The sequence below is a fragment of the Uloborus diversus genome, chromosome 6, assembly GCF_026930045.1.
Source record: "Uloborus diversus isolate 005 chromosome 6, Udiv.v.3.1, whole genome shotgun sequence".
NCBI lineage: Eukaryota > Metazoa > Arthropoda > Arachnida > Araneae > Uloboridae > Uloborus > Uloborus diversus.
The window spans coordinates 166,836,772-166,856,402 of NC_072736.1; the positions used below are offsets into that span (position 1 = coordinate 166,836,772).

At 32.7% G+C, this 19,631-nt stretch overlaps 1 protein-coding gene across 1 annotated transcript in view; it reads right to left on the reverse strand.

Moving 5' to 3' along the window:
- The window catches only part of LOC129225058 (cotranscriptional regulator FAM172A homolog), a 102,758-nt gene that overhangs the window by 52,116 nt on the left and 31,011 nt on the right, over positions 1 to 19,631 (reverse strand). The window contains exons 6-8 of the mRNA XM_054859604.1: positions 12,440 to 12,578; positions 8,205 to 8,330; positions 5,598 to 5,714 (exon numbers count right to left, since the gene is read on the reverse strand). Of these exons, the coding sequence (XP_054715579.1) occupies positions 5,598 to 5,714; positions 8,205 to 8,330; positions 12,440 to 12,578 (382 nt within the window). The remainder of the gene's footprint in view (positions 1 to 5,597; positions 5,715 to 8,204; positions 8,331 to 12,439; positions 12,579 to 19,631) is intronic.

Genomic DNA, 19,631 nt, shown 5'->3' on the forward strand with positions numbered 1-19,631 from the left:
CCCAACCAAATTGGACACCCTCCCTAAAAAAGAAGAAAATACCCCTAAACCCCCTCTCAAAAAAAAAAAAATCAATGGTGCAGTTTGTGCTATGACCCCTCTTGGTAAGCACCCCTAATTTTCCTGCTTAGAGACCATTTTTCGATTCCCCAAATTCATAAAAATAATGAAAAGTGTATCTTGCCATATTTTTCATAACTTTAAAATGAAATTTTAGCAATTATTAAAGCTTCGAAGTGATGTTAATATGACTATAATTCTGGAAAGAATTTGTTAATAAACTATCAGCTGTTTACAAATTGTTTGACCAGCATTTTAAGTTTAGAGCAATGCTGCATTAAAAAATTAAATTTTCGTTACTTTAAAATTTCCGAAAATTATTTGATAAATTATTTTATAATGAACGAAAGTGTTTCGGGATTGTAAGATATTCTCTCAAAAGTGGCCTCTAATTAACCCCCTCCCTTCCCCAAATAGTAATTTTTCTCATGCAGTAATTTTTTGCAACATTTTTGTTGTCAATTGAGGCAAAAGTAAAAAAACTCAACAAAACGATGGAATTTTTTTTTTTTTTTTTTTTCAAGTTTTCAGGCTTGTTACGCAATCGGAAAATATCAGATTTCAAAAAAAAAATTGTTTTATGTCTTTACCAATTGCAACTTTTCTGAGCTACAGTGACAAAAAAAAAAAATTTGCACCATTCTGCTGTGCATTGTATTGATGTTTTTGGAGGTACTTTTAGATTAAACCTATAGCAAATGCAAAAACCTGATTAAATCTTGTAATTAATCGTTCTAGCGGTGTTCAATAGCTTCGCCTTTTTACGCCATTCGCCTTTTATGCAAGCAGCCACCTACGGCGGCTGTTTGGCTAACTTTACCTTTTTACTTAGCATTTGCCGCCTTTGACGGCTGTTTTAATAAATTTGGCAGCAGTATTAATCAGTCCATCTCTATCTTTTTTTGTGCTATTCACATTTTTATGCCAAGATTGCCGCCTTGGGCGGCTATCTACCTTTACGATCTACCGCTATTTATTTTAACCTCCCCGCCCATTTCATAATAAAAACAAAGATCACTCAAAAAAACGCTTTTTTTTTTTAAATTTAAGTTGAGCAAAAAAAAAGTTATCTCCAAAATTCCCCGTAGTGTGCAAAAAGTAGCGTTTGACAAAGATAAAAAATCTCGCTGTTTTTATTGAATTAAATGCACACAACTATGAAATATTTCGTTTTAGAGATACAGCAAAACGTCCAACTTGGAGGTGGGGGGGATGGAAAAAGAAATAAATGCAATCCCTAAATAAAAACAAAAGGAAAGAAATAAAGCAAGCGCTGCCGGAAAAACACGTGGTCATCACGTCATAAAATGTAGAAGTAAGCTATATAGTAAAAAAAAAAAGATTACCATTGTTTGCGATTAAGATTCCGTAGTAAATATCGAATCGAAATCCAAGTAGTGACGTCAGAGGCATAAAGGAATGAAGAACCTTTTTTCGACCGATGCGTGGAAAGACATGATGTGTTCAGCTTAAAAAAATTGTAAAAAAAAAACTATTGCTTATTCTTAAGAACTTTTTTCTTTTGAAGAGGGCGAAATGTTTTTACTATAACCAACTTAAATTTTAGAAATGAGGCTTTGATACTTCTCGCAGGATGATATTAGAAAAAAAAAAAACCCGGGAAAAACTGCAAATTAAAGGTTTTTTCGAAAATTCGTAAAAAATACAAAAATTGCTCTGTCTTCAAACTTTTTTCATTCATCATATTTAAAATTAAACTTCCTACACTACAGTACAAAATATATTTGTGTGGTGTGATTGATTCGGGGTCTGTGAAGTAAAAGGTAATAAAAAGTGCAAAAAAACACATAAATTATTAAATAACTTTTTTCCTTATTAAAATATCAAAAATCGAAGCCCGAGGTGCACATCTTCGGCAAAAACAGCACCTGTATACCAAATTTCATCTTTCTAGGCCTTGCCGTTTTCCCGGGAAGCGCGCCACACACACACACACACAAACATGGTATTTTATTATATGTATAGATTAGAGAGATATTTAGAGCGGTGTTAACTTTGATGTTAAAAATATTTTTATTTCCAAAAACGCATTAAACATCACACGCCGGATTGCTCAAACCGGGCCCAGCCTGAAAAAAAAAACCCGCTATCTCGGTCAAGTAAGTTTTTCAAAATTTTCTATATTTTGAAACATTCTCTTCAGATACAAACTAAATATCGATCAATATAAAGTCCAGAAATAGACATCTTGCTTTCTGGGCAGTATATCAAATATTAGAAATTTAAGCTGCATACTAGTAAGCAATAATTATTTCGATCACATTCCAAAAATTTTTTTTTAATTGTTGGGGTAAAATGCTTTGATTAACTGAAACTGGCCATCTCTTTTTTTAACGGCAACTCAATGCAAGGTTTCCCAGAGAAAAAGATTCCAAAAGTCAGTTCCAATCACCCGTCCCTTACACCCGCCCATACTTGAAAAGTAAACACGTACACTGCGTTCTAAAATTGAAAATTTACAGATTGTTTTTATTTTAATAAGTTAAATGTCAAATGTATTTTTTTTCATGTTGCACTTGTTTACAAAACCTGATCCTAGGAATTAACTATATTTTTCTCGAGCGTCACTGCATAAGAGCGCTCAAAAGACATTTGCACGACGGCGCCGATCAAGCATGGCGCGGCCCTGCTTCTAGCATTTGCAAATCCGCGAGCTCAAAATAATCCAAAAGACCATTGCCCATTTTGTTTGCATACAAAGGAATGATGGGAAGGAAATCTAAGCTTAAACCGCCGAAGTCAAGGTCACAAGCAGAGCTTGGAAAAGGTGCGTGCTGTGACGGAGTTTATTCCCAAACCGGAATGAAGAAAAAGGTTGTTTTCAACTTCACGTCTTGAGCCGTGATTCGAGTTTTAACTTCCTCCAAAACGGAGTGTAGAATACCAGTGTAAGAAAAGCAACCTACCATGCTCCACCCTGTATTAACCATAAAAATGCATAATTTTGGGAGCTGCTATTTTCTTTTAAGTGTCAATGCATATTTCTAAAAATACAAGCAAGCAAATACAATGCAGTGGTATGTAAGTGACAAAAGAAAGATTCTGAGAAAAACGGGCGCAAATTTTGAAACTCAAAGCAAATTTAAAAAAAAAAAATTATTACAATCAATCAGGGTTCGAAAATATCATGATATTTTGATATATATTGGATATTTTGATATATATCCGATCAGGCCCGTGTTCAGAATTTCATAAAGGGAGGGGTTGAAACTTTTTACCTTTGTAACTTACGTTGTCAAAGGAAAACTAACTACGCGTGTTGAGTAGTTCATTTTAGTTCGATAACTAGGCTTTTTTTTTATATACGTTTTGTGTGTGTTTTTTTTTTTTTAATGAAATCTTATTTGTGCAGTTGAACATTTTGTAAAAGCACACATATTTCTTTTATGCCTCCTAATGCTAGTTTCTTTCTTTCTTTTTTTTTCTTTTGTTCAAATAACATTGAACAGGAATTTAATGAAAATAAAAATTTTATTTAAAAGAAATTGCTGTTTCGCATAGAAACACTTTTCTAATGTGTGAAACGACTAATTCATCCAACACTAAAGGCGTACCATAAAAAAACCTAACAGTAAGAAAAGTAACCATTTTCCCTGCCCCCTAATTTTTTTTTTTTTTTGGGGGGGGGGGGCTACGTCATTGTCTAATATTCTTTTAAATAATTTTCCTCTGCATGCTTACAGCATTGCCGGACTCTTCAGCCATTCCTCCGTCGTTAATTTTTTCAAGTACTTAAGAAGCGAAGGGGCTTGGGAATCCTACAATTGAGGAAAATGTTAAAGATGGGGAAATATTAAAGAGGGTGAATACTGTATCAGATTTTAACTCTAAAATTAATTAACACTTAAAATATATTTTGGAAAATCGTTTAATGATTCATTGATTTTTTTCTTTCAATGGGAGGGGTTTAACCCCTAAAACCCTCCCCTTGGACACGGCTCTGTATCCGATATTTTCAATCAGCACAAGCTAAAGTCCTCAAAACAGTAAATATGCATCTTTAAATCTCTCTTTATTTCCTTATGCTGTTATTACTATACGTAGACTTACAACTAAGGTTTCTTTCATTACTTATATCTAATATTTCATTTAAGTTTATAAATTTTAATTTAAGTAAATTGAGCATTATCTGTTTTACTCATTTTTCTTCAGTTAGCTACTTTTACAGTTATGTGATTGAGAAATAAAGAATATGGATTAGTCGGTGCACAGTTATAATACATTTTTTTTCTGACCAATGTTTAACATTTAATTAGGCACTTTTAATATGAATTAAAGTTGTTACATTACTAATAATTTTCTGAATATAAAGTAAAAAAGGAATATTATATTATTTTGTTACATTAATTACGTATTAATACATCATAAAAATATAGTACATAGCTTTTGATTATTTTAATAATAAAGGAACAATATTACTATGATTAATATAATTTGTACATTGAAAATACTGTAGCTAAAAAAATAAATATCCAAAATATCAAAATATCTTGATATTTTCAAAATAAACATCGGATATATATCGTGATAGATATCAACTGATATGTATCGGCAAACCCTGAATCAATTATAACACAAGCACCTGTTTTGACTACTAAGAACAACTCTTGTCACTAAACAGGTGGGTGTTTTCCCTATCATTTGCACTAGTCAGGGGCAGAGCAAATGGAGAGGAGTCGACCCTACTTGGTTTTAAGCCATATTGATATCCAGGGCCATCCAAAGGGGGGCAATTGCTTTGGTCCTCAACGCATGAGAGTGCCTTAAAGTGAGTTTTGCTTTATTCCTTAATTAATCCTATAATTAATTTATAGGATTAATTATCCTATAATTAATTTATAGATCTGCTTTTGTTATCATAATTTTAAATTATTATTTAAGCAATGACTAAATTTTTTTAACTGTACAAATTCGATCCAAATATACCGGAGATCTAGATAAACAGGGGCTGGATAAAAATGATTCTACTGTACTTAATTCAATAGGGAGTTCAGGAGAAGACATCAAAGTTCAGGAGTTTCCCGAACGAATAGGGAGAGATGCCGGCAGCTCTAGTACACCACAGGTTAGAAAGAAATACAAATACAAATGTGATGACCAGCAACAGGCTCTGGGCCCAGCTAGGCTGGTCCTAGTCAGTTTATAAGTCCCCAATGAAGATCAATGGCCCTCTTAAAGCTATCCACCCCCTTGCTCATTACCAACTCTTCCGGTAAGCTGTTCCAAGTGCCCACGACCCTACTAAAGTAGTAGTTTTTCCTAATTTCCAGGTTAGCCTGAGTTTTGAATAGCTTAAAACAATGTCCCCTTGTCTTGCTTTCCGTGAGAAAATTTAACCCATTTACATCTTTCATTTTGATAAATTTAAGCAACTGAATCATGTCCCCTCTGGTCCTCCTTTGCTCCAGGCTATACATATTAAGCCCATTAAGTCTGTTATCATGGTCTAAACCTGAAAGTCCTCTTTATTCCATAAAACTGAGTGTTTAAAATGTTACAAGATGATTAGATCTTACCTTACGAAGCCATTTGATGTCTGGCACTGAAATGTTCTGGGCAATGAGGTTATGAGCTGAATCTGTGAAAGCAACTCCAAACACTTTATCTTTGAACTCAGCAGTGAAATTTTTGTACTGGAAAAAGACAAAAACATTGTTTGTTAAAATAAGAATCACATTCATTTAATAATGAAACACCTGCATATATACATTAGGGTGGGTAATTTAATTTTTTTTTTTTTTTCGAAATGTTAAAGGGCAGAGGATTAAAATGGTGCTAAATGGTCCCAAACTAACACGTGGGAAATTTTATTCCATTCTGATGTCTTTTTGCCTCCAGATTGAGTTTTGAAGTTTGGACTTCCTTACCGAAATAGGATACGTTCCATGTAAGATTGCAATAATAATAAATGTTACTTCATTTACAGAAACAAGTGATCGAACTTTCAATTTGCACCTGGTTTAAATTCACACTTGCCATTTTAGGAGCTAGAATTATCTGAAATGTGTGAACCAGCGTCTAGAAATTACCTGCACATGTGCGAATCAACTTAGCTATTTTAATATAACTTTGGTCAAAATGAAGTGAGTAAGATGTAGTTTTATGCTAATACGCCCGACATTTGAAATCATGGATTGCCAATCGCTCAGATTAGAAATGCAAGTTGTTTAGTGATTCTTCTGATATCAACTGCTATATTTGCCTACCTTCGAAGATGTTATGAAGTACTATGAATGGAACTGTCATAATCTAAAACATGATAATGATAGTAAAAAAAAACATCTTACAAAGAAATAAAAGAAACTATTGTGAAAAAAATGAAGGAATTTGGTCAAACGCTTCCTAAAACGCTTCCTCCAAACGCTACTGTGCAACATAAATGAGTAAGATGCTAAAAATTAAGTTCTTTTGCAAAACTGTCCAATCATTTTCTACTGCATTTAAGTAATAGGCATATGTGGACTTTTAATTTGCTCAACAAAAAAAGTATGCTCTATCAAGACATCTATATATTTAATTGGTTATGCATAGTGAAAAAAGGGCAGTTATTTCTTTTTTCAAATTGGCAACAATCTTATATTCAGTGGTGGCCATTCGGGAGGGGGGGACCCCCCTCCCGAAGTCCGCCCATCCTTTTAAGGCTAATTAATTTTATTTTCCAATTTAGAAACCAAAACTTGAAATTATGAAAAAAGCAGAAATACCAAAATTTTCAGAACAAAATTATTTGTTGTACTTGTATATCTGTTTACGAAACGTTATTGAGCACAAGCAATAACTTTTAGTCTGTTTATTCATTGTTTAGATATTAGTAAATCAATTGTTTTACTTAAACAAGACACACTTGCTTAATAAAATTATTACCAAGTAATTGTAACACCTCAAAATACTTTGGGTTAAATAATGTAAGTCTAATTCATGTCTGTGTTTCTTTGGGAAAAGTTATTGTGAACAAAATTCATCTGAATCTTAAGAAAAACGTGAGTTATCGTATATACTTGCGTATAAGTCTACTCCCCCCCCCCCCAACTTTTAGGAGAAAAATCGGAAAAAAATCGAAAACCTGCGAATAAGTCAAGCCCCTACTTTCTGAAAAAATTGGGAAAGTTTTGCCGCTAATTTTAAATATAAATGTTATAAAAAGAAGGAAAATGAAACGTGACATCAATTGAATAATGAACATTTTTATGTTAAAAAACGTCCGATTATTATTTTTTCCACAAAAAAGGTTCACTTCTGCGATCACAATTTTTGCAAAGGGTTTGATTTTGCTGCTACGATTTTCGTTACATGTTGCATGTATTTTGAATAAGCATCAAAAAAATTCTGTGCTGTAGCCATAATGCATTTTTTTTAAAATGAGCATTAACTCGCGTCTATCGGGAAAATTCACGAATACGGTGATTACTGCACTTTTCCTGTATTCGGCCGTTTACTGTAATTATTTAGTCTTTATTTCAGTCAGACCATGTAAGTATTTACTTCTATAGCATCTGCTTAAAAGGGTTGGAGTAAAATCAGGAAAATGTTTACATTTTCCAGGGGTTCATTTTCAAAGAATTGTTCGGGAAAAAATTTCGGAAGTTCTGCTCCTCGTATAAGTCGGCCCCGCAACTTTTAACCCCATTTTTTATACAAAATTTCTAGACTTATACGCGAGTATATACGGTAAGTTGTTAGAATTGCATCAATTTCCACTTATCTGCTTCAATATTCTCAACACTATCCCTGACAAAATATTGTACTTTTTTCATTTTTTACTGCCGCTAAAAATCCTTAGACAACTAAAATTCGCTTTTAGTTGTCTTTTTGCCTCCCCCCTCCCATTTTCAGCCCCAATCGCCACCACTGCTTATATTTAATAATTTATTTGCTCAGTAATAAAATGTATTAAGGTACTCCAAGGTCTGGTTCTATTCATATGAAATTACTGCCAGTTAATTCAATCAAACAGAAACTATTATTTTTAGAACAAAACTGAAAACTTATAAAGTCTTGAAATTGCTTTTCTGAACTTAAAGAATTTAAACAATGCACAAATTGAAATAAATTGATGAACTTCTTCAAGAAAAATTTAAACAAGAATGCTCTGAAATGATTTATATATTTAATAAAATACTCACCAAATTTACAGCAACTATTCCCCCATAACTATGAGCTATGATACCAATGTGTACTACATTAGGACACATTTCCATAATTATTTTCCTCCACACATAGTTAGCATGCTTTTCAGCTGTTTCACTTCCCTAAGAAAATCAGTAACACTTCATTAAATCTCAGCAAACATTTTTGCAAGAAAAAGCACAATAGAAAAGATAACTCAGACGTATACAATTGCACACAAAATTAATAAACACCTTTGTTCAACAAATAACAGTAGGAAAAACAATGTTGAAAAAGTACAAATTAGCTACCAATTGCAGGCACTTGTTTCAGGGTTTCAAGGATCTCCTTTTTCAATGTACAAAATTGTGCTTCTAACTGATACAGCTGTATAGTTTGCAGGGTCACTCAGAAGTTAAATTTTTGGGAGGGCAGAAGTTCTCAATATCCGAATGGAACTCCAAATTTTGCCAATTGATAAAATACAGGTATGCACACAAAAGTTCATCAAATGAAAAGGGAAATTTGGGAATTTAAAAATTGTAATATTGCAATTATGTCTCCTTTGCCGAACAGTCACACAGAACTTGCCAAATTAGGAAGTGTTTTCAGAGGTCACAGTGACTCCCTTTACCTTCTATCGAGGTGTCCCTGATAGTTTGTATATAATGTTACATCAAATATCTATAGAGAAAACAATATAAAACATTCAATTGACAAAAAAAAAAAAAAAACCTATCTGCATAACTAAACATCAACTCACTATTTTGATAATAGACAAAAAAAAATTGGTTGCATATTTCTAATACATAAAACATTTTTAAATTGTAACCTAAATCAAGACAAATCTCTGAACTACATTATAACTTTTATCACAATGAATCTATGAATAACAAATACTCAAAGCGTATGCTTATGAATTAGTCTTGGTCTAATGAATGGTGCTAATATTTAACATTGTTTGAAGGAAAAATTAATGCAGCCGACATTTGTAATAATGATCCATGACGTTGAAAGAAAATCTGTCACTATAATCAGAGATCCCTATGGCATAAATGTGCAAGATACTGCATTTATTCAATCATATTTTAAAATATTGGAATATACTTTACAAGTTCATTTTTAAAAAGTGAATCAAGAAACAAAATATTAAATAATTACATTTTATGCCATCAATTACACATAACTTTAAAATGATACATTTAACGAAAAAATATTGCAAATGATTGAAAAACATTTGTAAATTTTAAATTAGAGATCATGGTTTCCCTAGAGGTTTTTTACAATTTAATTTTAAGGTTTTTCCAACAATGTAGTATTTTCTCTTATTTAGACATTGTAGATATTTTCTGCTTCATTTTTTAGACATCTTCAAAAAAGTATTAATTCCTAATGTCTATCATTTGTGCACTGTCCTTATCATTTCTTTGACAATTTCCCCATCAACGAACTCCTTCATTAAAAATATATTCTGCCGTGTGCAGGTAAACGGCAGTATCTGCAGATGTGATTTTTCGAGTTATTTGAAGAAACACGTTTTGGATTCAATACTAACAATAGGAAAATGTTGGAATTAGACTTCTTTTTCGCACCTTTTTTTCAGATGAAACCAAATAAGCGAGCTTAAACAATAAAGTTAACGCACAATAGGTGACAAAAATGCAAAAAAATGAAAAATGAAAAATTTGCAGTTACTGCCCTTTACCTGGACACGGCAGTATTACGCTAAGAAACAAAGTTGTTAAATATTAGTCATTGAATAGATGGTCTCTTGAATTACAAAAAAAAAAAAAAAGGAGAGTAATGAGAGGTTCTTCTAAAAAGCATTCACTGTAAAAAATGGAAGGGGGGGGGAATATTTTTGTTGCATTTGTACAAGTATTCGGTTTTACCTAATTTGAGTTAAAGTGATTTCAAATCGGTAACTAATTTTGTTCTGAAAGCAACATGTTTTATTAATTGGCCTTTTTAGTTCAGTTTAATTAACTTTTCTCTGAATGCCAGAAGTTGAAACACAACCTATAGGCCAAGGGCGGATCCAGGTTCTGGTTTTAGAAGGGGTCATTTCCAGAAAGAGGGTTCATAAGGAAGAGGGTATTTCTTATTGCCAAAAATAGGGGTTCTGGGGAAAAAAATTCTGAAATATAGGTCAACAAAGCGCAGTTTTAAGATATTTTTGGTCAGTTTAGGGTGGGGGGTCACGACCCCTCTGGATATGCACCTGCTATAGGGTTACACATCCACAGATATTTAAAATAGCCCCATGGAACACACTTCCGCCTATCCAAAAATAACTGCAACTCTGATTAAGTGAAAAGTCAACGTAAATTAAGCACAAATTATCAAGAAGAATACTGTGTCTTCTTGATAATTTGTGCTTTATTTACGTTGATTTTTCACTTTAATCATATTGTAGCTCACAGCTTATTTGATCTTTTTTCACTTAACTGCAACTGTGCTACATAATAGAAGAGTCTGCTCAGAGTGTGGAATTGATCAAATTGCGGATGGAGTATTACGATAAGCAATATTGTGCCGATTTATTTTGCCAACGCTCTTTAAATTAATCATGCAAAAATCATAGTCCCCGCAACTATTGTCATCTCCCCCCCCAACCATAGGAATTTGGAAATGTAAACTTTCTTTTTTTTTTCAAGGGAATTTTCCATGTTCTCGCAAGAGACAATGTTATTAACCCGTTGGGGACTGCAGTCCGCAGAAGATAGCGCTCCCTCAGGACGGCAGCTGTTACACGCGGACTGTGCGCACAGGCCGGGGCAATTTCTCCCGCTAAGCCTAATACGCAATTTTCGGAAAGTACGCATGCATAATAATGGATAAAATGTAAACTTTAAGCAGAAATGAAGCCATTTTTTAATGTATGATAAAATGTATCAAAATTTCAATCATAACAAAAAATTGGATGAAAATAACTGATATTTGACAATAAAAATGCAAAATATATTGTTTTTTACAACAACTAAAAGTACCAAAATTAAACAATATATTTTCTGCAAAACGGGAAAAATATTTGCGCTTAATATTATGAAAAACTTGAAGAATACTGTAACAATGAATATTTTAAAACCGAATGAAAAATTTCAAAGCACAGATAAATGCGCATTGAGCATTTTACACTCATACGTAGTGTTACATCTTTTATTCTGCTTTGAGCAAATGACACATCTCCGTCTAAGTTCTTTGCCTTCTTTTTCAGCGTATGATTTTCGGAAGTAACTACTGTATGAAGACTTGGCTTGATTCTCTTAACGCCTAGTGGCGCATGAGGCCGCTAGCGTGGCATTCCATCCCAACTTGTATGAAGAACTCCAGCAAAAATAATTTATAGTTGTTTCAATGTGACCCAAAAGATCCATAGATGGATCAGTCATAAATTAAGATATTCTCTCCTCGGAAAGATAAAACGTGTTCACCATGGCTACCAAATGAACATAAAAGTAAAACCCCTTGCTAGAATGTCTCTCCTCCAATTCCATTATAAATGGAACCGAAACTAGAAAGAGTAACTTCAAATTGAGTATACGTTTCCCTTCTCACTTGCGAGCAAACGTTTATATTTTCTTTCACGAAATCCAACTAATCACAGACACTTGACAGACCCCATTCTGACGTCAGACAGAGAAATACTAATGCAGGAGAGCAATCATTTGAACGGAAATGGATAAGTAACACCATCTAAGCCATCTAATAGTAAACATTTCGTTCCAAATCCAAAACGCACAATAGCATCTTTTTCGTCTCTGAAGAACCACCTAGCGCTGGCGCAAAGACGGGTTAAATTGCATAAAAGCAAAAGCTAGTAGAGAAAAACCAATTGAAGTGTCTGCAGCAACAAAGAGTTAACTTCATTTCTAGATTGTCGGGAAATCTCCAGGAGTTAACTCCATGTTACCTCAAGCAAATGAAGCAGCTAACTCATTCTAGCGAATAACTTGAGAACTATAAACTGGAGATAACTCCTTGTTGCTGCAAACCCTTCAATTGCAAATTTAAAATCAACAATGCAAAAGTATTTAAGATCAGTTAAAAAATCTCATGCATCAGAAAAAAAAGCAATAAATATTTGTTCCCCAGAATAATGAATGAACAGGTTTCAATTGAAGTTGAAGCCTTACTTAGTATTATTTATTTTGCATTGGAAGCTCCTTTTTATAATCTCAAAATGCTTTACCTAGAAATGGTATTGAAATTTAATGTTTGAAAGTTGAAACAGTCCATAGCTGAAACTTACTCTTATCTTATGCTTGACACCATTTATTTCTCTATAATTATCATTTGTATTCAGAATGATAACTCCAAATCCCAATCCAATTGCACGCCTGATGAAAGGAATTTGAGAGCCACTTCTAAAACTATCATTAATCAGTAATCTAGAAAGAAGACAAGACCGTTTTAATACACATTAAGAGTCTCAATAAAACATAAGTAGAAAAAGAAAAAATAATAATAACAATACACATGAAAATTTTATATTTGTGTTTCCTTCAAAACATAAACAGCACTTAACCAATACTTGTTCTTTTTGAACATTTTCATAGAAAATAAAACTTGAGGGTTGTGACGTTTTTTTTAAGAAAGAAATAAAGTGAACTAATTTAAGAATTTATTTTTCTTCATCAGGTAATGAACATTTTTCTCACAATTATGAAATACAAAATAAATAATAAAGCAAAATTATCTCAACTTATTAGATTTAACTTATTCACTGATTATTTAATTCTTTTTATTTTTTACCTTGTTCAGTCACACATTCGTTTTTTTTTTTTTTTTTTTAAAGACAGAAATCCGTCAAAAACGAAAAACTCTCATCCTTGAAAAGATTCACACTCAGAAGCTAATTTTCACAGAAAAAAACAAATTGGGTTGTGTGTGTATTGCGATTCTATATTACTGTAACATTACGCATGAAAAATGATTTACATTATATAGGGTTAGCATAAAAGAATATCCTGGTTTTAAAACTTATATTTCATAAACTATTACACTTACCACTATAAACATAAAAATAAAGATAAACTGTAAAAAAAAAAAATTTTTTTTCACTCACAAATGTTCGATGTGTGCGCCTTTCGTAACGCAACACACATCTATAACATACATTTTGGAGTGTTTCAATGTCAATTTTTCTTAATGCTACAAACATGCGTTCTTTCAATTTTTGCAATATTGTAAAGCAATGGCGGCAGACAAACACTGTCTTTGACGAAACCTCATTAAAAAAATCATGTGGGGTTAGCTTTTGTTTATTTGACTGACCAACGTGTAAAGGGTAAATCATCATCACCTTCACCGCCAATCCAGCGTTGCGGAATGTCAGTGGCACAGCGAAGTGGGGGGTTTGGGGGTAAACCCCCCACCCAGAGGTCTTGGTTTTAACATTGTTTCCAATCCTAATAAAGTAGTTAATACACGTGTAAGGACTGTTGTGACCAAAAAAACCCCTTCTAGAAGGAATTTCTGGCTGCGCTAGTGCAGAATGTACACATTTAAGTAGTTATGCATGTTAAAAAAAAACTTTCACAGCTTATTTTAATTTTTACGTATCATTTATAGTGGTAAGTGTAATAGTTTATGAAATAAAAATGTTTAAAACCGGAATATTCTTTTATGGTAACCCTGCATTACAATGATATTGATTATTTCACAGTAGTAAAATGAAACAGAACAAAATAGCAATTTATCATAAAGTTAAAGCAGACAAAAGAAATATTGAAAACCAATTTAAAGTAAAACTAGCATGGTGGAAATCACAAAACGTTTTTTCCGCAAATAGTTCATATGAATGCTCAATATTTATACATCACCACAATTACCAAGATTTGGTGTCTTGGAAGCATTTCAAATTTATTTAATACATGGCAGCCAGGTTCATGACATGTTGTATACAGTGGCTCCCAAAAGTGTTCGTACACTTTGAAATTTTTTAGTAAAACCAAAATATTGCGAAACTGAATTCGAATATTAAGTCCAATATTTTTTTACATCATTCCTATGTCATTCTAAATAAAACCCTATAGTTTTTAAAAAATATTGACGGATCTTCTTTTTGAAATGAGTCAAAAAACGAAAAGACAGAGAAATAATACACCACAAAAGTCATCATACACTCAAATATTTTCGAAGGAATTCGTTATTAAAACTATCATATGTTTTTTTTTTTTTTTTTTTTGCATTGTGTTGACCCTTAAAAGTCATTTGGCTTGAATTTTTTGCTTATTTATTCCTTAATATTGTGCTTATTACTTTAAAATGGCTGGTATTCGTAAAAAAAACACAAACACCATTCGAAATTTGAATTTTTTCCTCACAGTAGCTCTAAATTGGTTTGAAATGTCTGTAAATTAGTTATTTTATTCCATTCTATAGTAAAGTGCTTGATAAAATGCTTTAAAGAAAACAATCAGACCGAAAATAAGGTAAGAAAAGGTCAACCGGCAAAGTTGACAAAGCGTGATCGGAGATTTACAGTTTAAAAATTTATGAAAAATACACATTTGAGTGCTGTAAAAGTTTCTGCACAGTTAAAGGAAAATTTTTACATTTAATTTTCCCCAAAAATTGTTCGCCAAATTCTCTGATTAGCTGGATTAAATGGGGCCTCTTCCAGCAGAAATTTTCTTGGCCGTGCGAAAAACAGAAAGCTTACGCTTATCGTCGAAAAATCAATGATAAATAAGCTCAAAATGTTTCGGGATTACGTCTTACTTTCAGATAAAAATAAATTCAACATTTTTGGTCAAATTGTAGTATAATTGTAAGCAGAAGAAAAAATTAGGAACTTAATCTTAAGAACTTAGTTAGACCAGTTTAATCAGGACCGTGAAGGTGTTCTTGTGCGAGGGTGCATATCAGCATTAGGACTTTGTAGTTTAGAATTTTTTGATGAAATAATGATTAATGCTGTTTGTTTAAATGTTTTAAAAACCAATTTTAAACTCTTAGCCAAAAATTTGGTTATCGGAAACAACTTTGTTTTTTATCAAGGTAACGATAAGAAGCAACGGTTTTCAACGTTTGCCTCTAGTGCCTCAAAAATTGTCCTAAAGTTTAGAAAATACCCCTTCAATCTCCAGATTTGAACTTCATGCAACATATTTAGAGATATCTGGAGGCTAGATTACGAAAACATGGCTGGGAAACGAAAATAGAGCTAGAAACAGTAAGAATCGAAGTGTGGTTGAACACTTAATCAGAAATTACGCAAAAAAAAGACATAAAAAAGAATTAAATCTATTCGAAGACGTTTAAAAGGTGTTGCTACTGCACGGTATTCTACTAAATAGTAACTTAATAAAAAGTTAGAGTATTCAATAATATATAGACATTTTTTAAAGTGTACGAAGACTTTTGTGACATAAAATTTCCGGCACTTTTTGGTTTTTGATTTTTAAAAAATTAAGTTTTAACATTTTTTTTTAAACTGTCATGTAGTTTTGTTGAAAACTGATCATAGATCTTATGATTAAATACCTATTCCGAAATATTAATTATAACCAATGGGGAGGGTCCTATTTCAGTGAAAGTTGTAGGTGTACAAACACTTTTGGGAGCCACTGTATATATTAGCGGATCTTCAATTTTATCTTAAGAAAGACATTAACGTATTGGAAAGGGTTCAAAGGCGGGCTACAAGGCTAATAAATGGACTTTCTCACTTAGACTACGATTCCAGGCCTAGAATGCTAAAAATGTACAGTCTTGAGCAAAGAAGAGACCAAGGGGACATGATTCAGTTGTTTAAATTTATTAAAATGAAAGATGTTACGGGGCTGAAGTTTAGCACTGAAAACAGGACAAGGGGTCATTGGTTTAAGTTATTTAAGTCTCAGGCTAACATGGATATCGGGAAAAATTATTATTTTAGCAGGGTAGTGGAACCTTGGAACAGCTTACCGGAAGAGGTGGTAACGAGCAAGGGAGTAGATAGTTTTAAGAGGGCCATTGATCTTCACTGGGGATTGTAAATTGACTAGGACCAGTCTAGCTGGGCCCAGAGCCTGTTGCTGGTCATCACTTTTGTATTTGTATTTGTGTCATGCTTTTAAAGAAAAATATTCTATTACTTCACCATCCCTTGGTGTGATTGGTGCTATAAAGAAATTAATACTAGTTCCCATCAAGGTCCACCTGTATGCTAATTTTTTGATTGAATCTTTCGATTGTTCATTGAACTACAGCAGTCATGCTTAATGAGGTAAATGCTTCATTGTGCCACCTCCCTCGATGAAATTAAGTCCAAAAATGAATCAGCACTAAGACTGGGCGATATACCGATATACCTTCATATAACGATATATATATCTTCTACCCCGATAACGATATTTAGATTTCTACTGGTCCGATATATCGTTTGAAAAGAAAATACAGGACTTAATCACGGAGAAATTAAAACATTGACTTAAAAATACATAATCTTTCATAGCTCTGTGTGATGGGTGAGTGCTTGAAATTTCAAGATATTATCTGCATTCTTCAAACAGTTATTTAACATTTAATTTTGAGTTATAGTAAAAGGGGAAAAATTAAAAAGGCAAAGGTAAATGTGGGCCCCTATGTCAGTTTGGTCTTTGGATCCCCTCCCCCTATAAAGTTTTTAAAACTTATACTGCTACGATTCAGAGTGGGGCTCTTCCACGGACCGCGCCCATGTTTCTGACAAAGCTGACATGGCCTCTCGTGGGCCCTTAAAAGTGAATGTGTACTGGTTAAGAAAGCATCTTAATGCAGCAATTAAAAATTAAACAATTGAGGTATCAACACGATTAATAGTTCAGGTTAATCATAAACCATTGATATTGCATTGAATAAAATGTTTAAGAAAAATACTGAACAGAAATATTTTTATTTGAAAAAAAATGAAAAAAGAAAAAATCTTAATGAGATTACTTTTGTCACATATTTATCTCACTAGAGAGAGTGCAACTCATCTCTTTCATCAGACTGCATGTTCTGAACGAATATAACTTGAACTCTGAAATTAAGAGGAATGATATTAACTCCCTTCACATAACACACAGCACCATTTGGAATGATTATAAGTACAGGGTTCATACTCTATTTGGATGAAAAAATTCCATGACTTTTCCAAGACTTTTTCATGACTTCATAAAAATTTTCATGACCTTGTTACATGAAGAGAATAGTACTATTTAATATCAAACCTGCCATTTTTTGAAAATGAGCATTAGCAAAACTTCCAGGTTAATGCCACTATCTCATCCAAGCATTTAATAATTGAAAAACAATCAGTGTACACCTAAAAAACTAAACTTCGTATATATCTTCTTCATATAAATTTAAGTAAAGTAAAAATACAGTGAATCAAATATAATGATGCTTAAATGTGTAGTTTTTTATATGTATTTTTTTTTTTATATAAACAGGCAAAATGATAATGAATGGGACAAAAGTTGAATGAGTTATTACTAAATTTCAATAAATTTGGTTTAAAACGCTTTTAGTGTCAACAGTACATTTAATCATCCGAATAACTTGACAATACTTGGGCTCTTCAAGGTAAAGAAACATTCTTTACTAAATTCATGTTTCTAAACCAGATATTTATTTTAAAAACACATTCAGCAGTGAATATATCTCTTGATTCAAATCTACTTGTTTACTTATTTACACATTTCAAATGCAAAAAAATTAATAGGTTCAGAAATTCTGGAATATAGTGTTTGATTCTTGACACTGAACATAGCAGTGGGTCGCATGAATCAGTTTTGAGAGCCATATATTGGGCACTACTGTTTTAGGGTATTAAAATTCCACTATTTATGCATTCTATCATCTGACTCATGTCTTTATTTTTTTAAACCTTCAACAAATTAAGATAAATTTAAAAATTAATTTTATACAAGTTATGGAAACGAACTCGGATGCAATCGAATTGCGTTTTTTGAGTCCGTGTGTCAAAAATCAAGAACGTGCAAGTTCGCTACTACAGAATATAGAATATAAAAAATGTTGAAAATAATATTACTTCAAAATGGGTGATGTCCAAGCAGTAAAATCGCATTGCAAAAAAAAAAAAAAAAAAAAGTGTGGCTGCTACAGAATGGATGCAATGAGATTTCAAAATTCAGATTTATCGGGATCGTTCAATTTTCCAGTTTTAATAGTTTTTTTGCGCAACAATGTTAAATCACTCAAAATGTCTAATGCTCTTTAGCAACTGTTAATTTATCTTTGCCCACGACATTTTTCCATGACTCTAAATAAATTTCCATGACTTTGACTGAAAATTCCGATTTTCCATGACTTTTCCAGGTCTGAAATTTGCTAAATTTTTTTCCATGACTTTCCAGGATTTCCATGACTCGTACGAACCCTGTAAGTATCACTATCGTTGGCAGCCCTGAGAGAAACTGAAACTTCCTCATTTCTCTTGTCACTAGACAAGCGGCATATTCGGAGTTGAAGGATATTTTGGATGCATGCGCGAAAATAGGGTTTTTATGTAAGTTCTACGCATTAACTAAGTTGAAGCTGTAATGATTATAGCAATGCGAACCCGACCATGCTTTCGGTTTTACGTTACTTCGGTAGTTCATTGCAGCTCTTTTGTTTTGGTTATTTTTTGACTTCAGTTTAAGAGTTGTCATCAAATAACGGAATTGAAAAAGGGAAAAAAAATTTGTATTCGTTTTTTGGTTAAATTGCTTGTGAAATAATGACATTGATGAGAAAATTAATTTACCTAATAATATAGATTAGATCTGCTGAAAAAAAAATTAATCGCATTTTTAAAATCAATATTAAAAATTGTGTGTATCGTTAAAAAACAATAAGGAAAACATTAGTTTTAAATGTATTACATATTATAATTAACCAAATAACGATTTTATTAATAAACAATTACCATTTTTCGTCAGATTTTTTCCAAATATGGCAGAGAGGTCCTTTGATGCTCAAGAATTCACATAGGGCAGTTTTCGTTCGCAATCAGACACCCCCCCCCCCCTGCTCCCACTGGGGGTTTCCTTTTACACACAGTTTTCACCGGATCTTTGCCAAATTTGGCACAGCGGTTCTTTGATGCTGAGGAACTTTCACAAGCTGGGCTATACCCCCCCCCCCCCCCCCCCCCCCCCGCGCAGGAAAGTTTTGAAATAGAGAAACAATTGTATTTGTTATATTCAGAAGCGTTTTTTTTTTTTTTTCGATTTAATATGCATAGAACTATAGCCTTTGCATCCCCCCCCCAATGGAAACCTTTGAATTCCTAGGGGAACATATCAATATTTGGAGAGCAATTTATTGTGGTATTAAAATTCTGATATCGCCCAGTCCTAATCAGCACCCATTCCTATTGAGGTCCACCAGTCTGTCAATTTTTGTTTGAAGCCATGTATAACTTTTCTAGACAGTCATGGTAAATGGGAAACACTTTTGATTTCACTACTCCCATTAGAGCAATA